General features: G+C 37.6%; 1 protein-coding gene across 1 annotated transcript; it reads right to left on the bottom strand.

Moving 5' to 3' along the window:
- Window positions 1-241: 241 nt before the first annotated feature.
- On the bottom strand, window positions 242-3,387 carry LOC143128057 (BPTF-associated chromatin complex component 1). The gene is made up of 5 exons (XM_076289737.1): window positions 3,142-3,387; window positions 2,634-2,728; window positions 1,881-2,092; window positions 1,324-1,425; window positions 242-1,124 (listed from the first exon to the last, which is right to left on the bottom strand). The coding sequence occupies exons 1-5, from the start codon at window positions 3,160-3,162 to the stop codon at window positions 1,060-1,062; spliced, it is 495 nt and encodes a 164-aa protein (XP_076145852.1). The 5' UTR covers window positions 3,163-3,387; the 3' UTR covers window positions 242-1,059.
- Between the last annotated feature and the right edge of the window lie 6,115 nt (window positions 3,388-9,502).

Raw genomic sequence — 9,502 nt, 5'->3', positions numbered from 1 at the left:
ACTTAGATTATCCTCATAGAGGAGTAAGTGAAGCAGAGCATATTCAAAGAATTTTTTTTTTAAATGACGGCAAAATAGCTGGCGATTAATTTAATAATTGACAACTAATAGAGTAATTGTTGCAGCCCTAATCAGCTGTATTCTTTTTTTCCGAAGAACAGCACTTTCAGAGGAACACTTTTTTTTTTATCACTGAAGCCTTAAGAATGTAAATTAATCCAGAAAGTAAGCTTTCCAGAAATATGAATAACATTAAAACTTTATTTGTTACTCAAAATGAGTGTGCATCTTATCCCATTACACTTTTTTGTGAAACAATTTTAAACAAAATAAAAGAATTGTAAGTTGCATTGTATCATTGTTGTAATTGCTTTTTATGCATTTTTAACTTATGAATACAATTTCAGGTGTTTTGGATCATTATACAACTTCCTGAAATTTTCAATAAAAATGTTCTACATTATGTTTACATCTCTGTTTACATATATGAGTGGACAAGTATAATAACTTGTGCTACAATGGAATGGATGAAGATGTTTTCCAGGGCGCTTTCTTCACTGCCCTTTAAGGACAAATCAATGTCAAAATACCAGTGTCCTTAAAGCTACATACAAATTTTAACACAGCTTTACAAATATCTTGTGTAGATGGTACAATGATTATAGCAACTGTAAGAATAAAAAAATATATTATATCATCTATAGCCTTCAGTGATGGCGACAATAGGTCATTCCAAGTTTACCTAATAATTTCAGACAGGTTTTAGGTATCTAAAATGACCCATGATCCCAAGGCCGTTCTTACATGTAGACTATAACTTTAAACTCCAGTTTAAAATTACACACCCTTTTATGTACACTGTAATATAAAAAGATTTTTCTTGCACAAAATGTTGGCAACATACCATCCAACAGTTTTAGCATGACAGGTGCCCACGATGAAACAACACAAAAGGTCTGCTGCAACAACAACTGACGGAGACCCAGTATGTAGATATCGTCTGTTTCTTGCTTGATGGAAACACATGGATAACCCTCGGGATTGCAATAGTGAGAAGGCTCAACGAGACAGCAGGGGAAGATCACTAGAATTCATGATCAGGTTGGAGTCAAGATTGAGGCTCTCTGCAAAATAACACAACAGTTCAAAAGTGTCATAAGTAGAAGCACTCATTACACATCATCTCCTTCTGATGCTCTGGAGCCAGTGAATAAAATCTACAGCGCCTGATCGAACAGGATTTCACCCCACCATTAATTAGGGGATGCATCGAAAATCAAACTAGCAGGTCCGATTCCCCACACAAACGGAAAAAAACCTTACCCTGATCAAAATTAAGTTTCTTAGATGAACCTTCCCCGAGACCTTCTATGTCTACCAGGTCACTGTTGACATCCGAATCATTCAATGCGCTTAGAGTGACATCTGTTGGAATATAAAGAACCATAAATAATAATAAAAACATTAAATGGGAAGATAATACTGCAATAGTAGATACTACTTCAAGAAGTACATCAAACACTTGTACATTCAGTCTTAACTAGTTAGTGTTCATTCCTTTTTGGAGGGGATAAGGCTGAACAACTTTGGTAAGGACAACCATCAAATATTTGTTTACACTATGAGAAAGACTACCTATTAAACAATGTAACAAATCCATGATTAATTATTTGAATTACTGTTGCTAAAGGGTAGTGGATTAACAACACTCAGTACTGAAAAGTTTACATTTGAAATACTGAAAAGTTCAACTTTTCAAAGTGCAGAAAAATAATCTCTTCTGTTTTTTGTTCTTTAACTAAATTAATTTTCTTCAGTACCCATTCAGTAAGTTTCTTTAAACAATGTTGCTTTAAATACATCTACCTAGGGATGTTTACCTGCAGTCTTCTGTTTTTTTATGGAGGGGTGAGCCGGGGAGGATCCTCGAACTCCTGTTGTCAGGACGACTTGAGAGGCTGGCACAGTTATGACAGCAGGTGGAGCTGGAACAGGTGGAGGCTTCTTTGCACTTTTCTTCTGGGAGTCAGAGGACAGAGGGACACCACTGTTTTCATACAGTTTCCTCTTCACTGGTGTCTTGACCTGAGCCCTGTAATTGGCAAACATTATCAATTACTACTCATTGCACACAAAACACACATGTTACAGTCACAACTCAAGGACATATAAGGGAAAAAGGTTCATTATTCATTACTCAAATTAATCAACAACAACAACAACAAAAACTCCATACACAATATTAAATCCAGGTGGTACAACAGCCTAACCATAACATGCACATGTAACCTGCGTTATGTAACCTTTACTGCTCAGTCCTGCAGAAGATCTGAATTTCAACAGCATGTGAGGTGGGCGCGCTTGCAAGGAGGCAAAAGTTATAGGCACGGCGTCAGTCGCTAGTACATCTCTTGAAATGTCGGGACGTGAAGTTTACTCATTACATCACTCACTGACTACTTTTGCACTCACTTTCATCCAGGTAACATCACCTCCACCAATATGTCCTCTACAGAGGAGACTTGCACGATTCACACATTTCCTAAGTAAGGCCCACCACTTCTGGTACCCTGAACAAAGCGTATGTATGGCATTTGAATATTTCAGTATATGTCTTGCCTAGAGCAACTCACCCAGCTGGACTGGCTTCAGCCACTGGATGTAACTGCATTGTCAGTTCACCCAGTTTGGTAAAGGCAGCACCTGCTGCTGAGAAGATTTCTCCCACCTGAAAAGGCAGAAACAAGCATGAATATATCTGTGAATACTGAACATGCTAATATTATTATAACTATGTTTTATGTGTAGCAAGTATGCCTATATTAAATTATGAAAATGACACATCAAGTGTAAAAGTACAAATTCAACACACTCATGGTTTAAGATAGGCCTAGCAAATGCAACCTACTTATTAACCCAAATAATTTGAAGTATCTTTCGTTGAGTTTGAACTCATTACTACGTTTTATAACTACAACATACTGTATCGTCTCTAAATAGCCTACAAACACTTTCTAGTATTCCATCATGTATTGAAATTGAAGTCGTCTGCATGACTGACAAGAGCTTTGCATTGTATCCCACTAATAATCAAAACGTTAAGAGGTATTTAAACATCTTTGCCAGCAGAACTGAGCTTACTTTCGTGGAGGCGGAGGTCATTGTCTCCTGAAGAAAAGAGCTTTAACGCCTAGGCTACTAGCAAGCTAATTCGTCTTTGCATAAGCAAAGCACCTAAATAGGTGCTAAATTCGACTACCTACAGATGTTCCCGCAATTTTTTAGTATTTACTGCAATAACCAATAACAATGTATCACTAAAACAGCTTCAATAAGTGTGGGCAACATGAAGGTATGTAGCGAGCGATAATCGCAAGCGCGCGGTCCTTCTCGTTATCTTGTGTTTGTTGCAAGAAGAACAAGTTTGCCTTTTACGGCCACCTATTGGTCTGGAGTGTGCACTACCCTAATCTGGTGCAAGTTCAAAGCTATTATATACAGTCTATGGTTCAAAGTCAAAACGTTTTGCACCGTTCTGCTAGGCTTACGTTTCCCTGTAAACAGTGTAGCCTACAAGATCAACAATATGCGATAGTCAGTAATCAGCTACAGTGTGTGCAAGGAGCAAAGTGTATCCACCCTACAGATTAAAGATAAAAATGAACAAGTTTCAACAAAAACAAAACAAAAAACAACAGTCTTCTCCGGTATGAACTCACCCCTGCATATAGCCAAATGCTCAGGGTTTTTTAAGAGAATAGGAGATGGTAGGCTAATCTCGTTGGTTTATTGCATATTCATGAAGTCTATGTGTTATGTATGATTAGCTGGTTAGTTAGGAATATGATTTGATAATGAAACATAATGAACTATATTGCATAATATCAGGGGCGTGCAGAGACCTTTGAAGGGGCAGGCGCTCAAATTTAAAAAAAGGGCACATGGAACAAAATTTTCAGAAAACGTGTTAACTTTATTTAAAACTTAATTTTGATTACAACCCAATAGAGAATACATAGGCTACATGACAGAGCTGTAACACATTTTTCTCATTTCTCTCCTTGGTTCTGAAAATTCAATAGGAGTGCATGTACTGTAGGCCTACTAGCCAGGGCACAGATAGATAGGTCTTTTCAGTTTTCATTAGGCTATTGTCTACACAGATCATAGGCTATAAGGCTACATCTTATTGATTAAATTCAAAGCTAATTTTAATAGTCTAGAAATCTAGACGCACCCTAGCGGCAGCAAATATGTTATTGCCTAGTCTGGCTTGTCAGGCTATAATTTTAATGTTTATCACAGTGAACTACCACCATTAGCAAGCAAGCTGGTGTCTTGCAGATTCACGTGCTGTGCGTGGGCCACTGAGTGAAATTACGCGTAATGTAGCCTACTGTAAACAGAGAACGACGTGTGGAGTTGGGTTAGTTCAGGGGTTCCCAAACTTTTCCATGACAAGGCCCCCCAAATACCACTAGGTTCTGGCCAAGGACCCCCTTGATGTGTTATTAAACCCATCGACAATACTACGGCAAATGTAAAAATACATTAAGCTAATCCTAATAATTATTTTAGCCACAAGCACTTCGCGATGGAGCATACAGTGTGTAAAAATGGCATTTGGGGCTTTCTGCTACATGAGAGTTATCACTCTACTATTGTTCCCAGTCATAATCATGGAAAATATAATGTTCAGATAATGTGACAAATTATTATAATGGCATTGTATAACAACCCTCATAGGTATATTTTACATTTTTCAAATGTATTTATTTGTTGCTTTTATTTTTCCTTCCAACTTGCTGAGGCCCCCCTGGCACCCCCTCGCGGCCCCCCAGGGGGCCCCGGCCCCCACTTTGAAAACCACTGAGTTAATTAAACAACAGTAGCCTATGTCGTCGGCTTATGACGATTTAAAAAAGGTTTGCCTACTCTGTTTTATGAACTAGGTCTACTAACCTAATAAGCTACTATAACATAGTAACCTAAACAGAATATGTTGAACGTTCAGCCTTAGATTTTCGAAGCTGCCAGGTTATTGAAATGGATGGACCATGACATGATTAAAACGGGTTTGATAGCCTACTTCATTAAACATGAAACAACTTTAAACATTTTATTCTCTATCTCTAAGCTGAATACTATTGTATGTTCAGATAGGCTAACTGCCAAGTGACCTTACCGTGCTCCCAAACGTCTCCTGCAGCACTGTGCCTGCGTGCACCTTCTAAGAGTTCACTGAATGCATGACGTCACGGATTGGTGGCCGCAAGGCATTTCAATTAACACAGAACATTTTTATTTTTGTAAATTTCTAATTTCACAAACTATTAATGAGACATTTAGCGAATATTCATGTTGGAACTAGCGGAAGTATTTTACACATTTTAAAAAGTAAAAAACGGGTCTTGTCAAAAGGGCACTTGGACATCAAAGGGGCAAAAGGGCAGGTGCTAGAGCCCCTGTAGCCCCCCTTTTCTGCACGTGCCTGCAAAATATCCAAATAAAGAACATCGCTAAGGGCATGGTGTTTTAAGCCCGCATCGTCGTCTTCCAGGCAGCGCTGCATGGAAAGCACTAGGGTTAGGCTAAGCAAGGGTTAGGCCGGGTTAGGTGTCTTGAAGTCGACGGTGGGGGCTTAAAACTCCATCGAGCCATTTGAGGTGTGATGGAAAGTAATTTTTTTCTAATAAAAAAAAGAAAATAAATATTCCCAAGGCATGCAAATGTGCCCTTATAATTTGTTCAAGACAAGACAAAAGTCATTAGGTTTTCATCATATCAATTGTCATCACGACAAATTAATGTTCTATGTTCATGTGTCATTTTCAAAAGTTCACATGCCCAAAGTGCTTGCTCTGGCAGAATCACCCATGTGCTAGTATTTTGTCTCTAAGATATCCCAGAGACTTCAGGGTTGGAAAGGACCAGGTGTGTTGCCCAATGCACAGGGGTGGACAGTATAGAGGGAGAGCAGATAGCTAACAAACGTTCAGAAAAAGTCCTGTTGGCAAATTTAAGGAAAAGTCTGTAAAGGGGCTATTTCACACAATTTGAGGGTGCTGAATTCAAATATTTTGTTTACCAAGCTCAATTTTGAGCTTTAAGCTTGCTAATTAGCATAATTCACATACTTTTTGGTTTTGCCATCAGATATCATAGGAATTGCAAAAAATAAGGCATTAATATACTCTTTATGTATCAGATATGTTGTGGGACAGGACATGAATTACCCCAATGACCCTCAGCAAATGAAAATAAGCTAAAATTAAAATATAAATTGAAAAAATAGCTATAATTCAGTATGACGTTTAGAAGCAAAATAGATTCCTTGATAATAAATGATAGAATAATAGGTGACTGCTCATTTTTTGTAGAAAGTATTTTGTCACTAACTATTATGAACAGTTGTCAGTCTTTACAGAGGATTTACACTGTATTTTTTTTTTTACTGTAAAGGCGACTGTACTTTCCTAGTTAAAACATCTCACTGGTGCTCTTTCCTATCATTCAAATCCCAGCCATGCAAAAAAATGGAAGAGTGTGCATGTTTGAGGGTAGCTGAAGAGTGCTATGGAGATTGCAAATTTAGACAAGATATCCTTTATAATGCAACAAAAAGAAACATTCTCCAGTGCATCATTACTGCATATGATGCTGAAAGGGAAGTGGACCTAGGACAAATCCTCAGCTATGAACTGATTAATGTCCCTGTACTGTAGCTATTGCAGATAGCGATGGTTATTTGTGAAGTGGAAATAAGTCATCCTCACTCAAGTGCTGTCTAGCAATGTGGATTGTCCAGTAGTGATCACTGCAAAAACTGCTTATTCAACACTGGTAATAGATGCTCAAGATCTAGTTATGTCTTTAGGGCACCCATCTGACTGCAGCACATTTAAGAAGTATGCAGGGAAGTTTGTAAGAAACTTTTGTATTGTTATTTGGTATTTGTTATGTGGTAGCAAATTATGTTGACTATCAAAGAAATAGACCTAATGTAGGAATGCACAGATATTGCAACAGATAGGGGAGACCGGGGCAGGTTGTCTCACGGGTTGGTTGTCACATTGCTTATTCCAGGCACACTAGGTGATGCTGTGGTAAAATTTTGATATCAAACTGTTACCCGTTTATAGCTTACTCATTTGCACTAGGAATTTTGCTGAGCAGACACACAGCATTGAGGTGAGGAGACAATTTTTAAATTTCATGGGTCAGAGTAAATTTTCATGTTGGTGTTGTTTTTGTATTGAGAGCTTGTAGGATATTAGTAGTTCAAAAACAAAACACTCATTAAAAAGCCAAAGGTAGTAGCTTTATTTTGAGTCATATTTTAGCTATCAAGTTAAAGCCATGTGGCAGCTAGGTTAACATCTTTGTCAAGAGGTCAGTTGGGGATGGTTGTCACATAGCTTGTGGGGTTGGTTGTCACATGTGTTTGTTGTCACTGTGACACAGTTGTCACTGTGTTTGCAAATTTGTTTGCAACTTACATGATAATAAAGAGGTTTTAGCACTGAAAATGATTTCATTTTATTTCTCAACACAGTAGACAATTCAAGTAACTGATCACCTCCTTTAATCCCATTGTTTAAACATAAGGGGCATTGATGACAACTATCATAGGGGTGGTATTCATATTAAAACTTATTTGCAGTTTCTAGCTTAAAAAACGAAAAAGTTACACATAATTTTTTAAGATCCCATTTTATCACTGAAATCCCATTGAAACTCTATAGGGACAACCAACCCCATACACTGTGACAACCAACCCCGTGATGGGGTTGATTGTCACATTGTGTCAGAGTGTCTTTGATGGTTAATTGCTCCCTGTTACAATACATTCTAAAAGTAAAAATTATACACATTTAAAGCCAAGACCCCAAGCTTTCATTTCATGTAGGAATTACTGCTGAAAGAGTTTTTGAAGATGAGCAATTCATGCATGAGTAAAAATTGTGACAACCAACCCCGGTCTCCCCTACGCTCAGGCCAATCCAAACTTTTCTCATCTGTTGTTCCTCGTTGGTGGAACAAGCTGCCAGTTCCTACAAGGGCAGGGTCATCCCTCTCCATTTTCAAAAAACTCCTGAAGACCCAGCTCTTTAGAGAACATATCCTCTCATAGCACCACTTACAACAAGTCTTGCTGATCCTAGCACTTACCACCCGTCTTGAACTGACACTCAACTGTTTAAAAACAGCACTCACTGATGCACTTATTCTTACTGTACTCTACCGTTTTTAAATTGTCCTAAAATTGTTGAGAGAATTGCTTTAAAACTTAACTGTTACCATGTTGTTAGTCGCTTTGATTAAAAATGCGTCAGCCAAATGTAATGTAATGTAATAATGGTGTTTGCCTATCTGATTAAGACCCAAAGAGTGGTTGAAACGTACTTATTAAATTACACTCAGAGCAAAGAAGACTATCTTCACTTTTGTCCCTTTGCAACTGTCAAAGAAATCCCATAAACACAGGAATGCCTAGGGTAGCCTACATCAGATGGCCTAAAGATTAGGCTCTTCTGCATAGCATTAAGTGATTTGCATGCAGTAATTTGAACACTGACCTTGATCTAGCCTACTTTGGCTATTTAAAGGTAATTTATTGCCAAAACATCACACAATATAAATGAGCTATAACAAACAATAAAGGACTTAATCACACACAAACTACTATTTTACTGACTACAAAAATAATAATTATGTAGGAAGTTTAGAAGTTTGAAACCCATAATTGACCAAAAGTGCACCAAATTCAACACAAATGACTCAATACACTTGGAGGAGGCCTGCGTCCTTCTTTTCCAGATATTTTAGGATTTGGATATCGCTTCAGTATCAGGTATCAAGATATTTCTGGCAGGTATTGTATCAAAGTCATACTTTTGGTATCGTGACAACACTATGCCAGAGCCACTCTGTTTTCTAGATGTCGAGGATCGGAGGCTCTACCACCAACAAGTGGTGCTGCTCAATGGCATATTAGAAGAGCACATTATCAAGCTCTAGTATGGAGGCAAGCACACATACCAAATGTACTAGAAGTAAAATGTTTTTTACTTGTCGGTTGTTGCTGACGGTAGATGCAGTTCTGCATTAGGCTTATTCCCACTATCTAAGTTCATATGTAGGATATATTCTGAGTTGAAGGTTATCTGTGCAATTTGTTATTGTGATGAAATGCATTAAAGACCACGAGTGACTCACTATGTTAGCAATAACAATATGGTTGTGTTTTCATTAGAATTTCCGAGTTTATTACATGTTAACTGTAATAATGTTCCCATTAAATATGTTAATAAACTATATGGCTTCTTTAATGCTCAAACATGTATTTAGAGAACACTTTTATTTGGTTTTAGTGATTATTTTTGAAATCAACCCAATTTAGGGAAAAATAAGCAAAAATAATCGCTATTTTATGTTAAAATGCTGATTATGCGGCTTAGAACCCAGAATTGAGCTTGGTAAACAAAATATTCAGAATCAG

This window comes from Alosa pseudoharengus, unplaced genomic scaffold (assembly GCF_046254945.1).
Source record: "Alosa pseudoharengus isolate Yale_2024_CS ecotype anadromous, Long Island Sound unplaced genomic scaffold, YU_APseudo_1.1 YU_APseudo_1.1_scf_17, whole genome shotgun sequence".
NCBI lineage: Eukaryota > Metazoa > Chordata > Actinopteri > Clupeiformes > Clupeidae > Alosa > Alosa pseudoharengus.
This window is presented reverse-complemented; position numbering and strand designations above follow the sequence as displayed.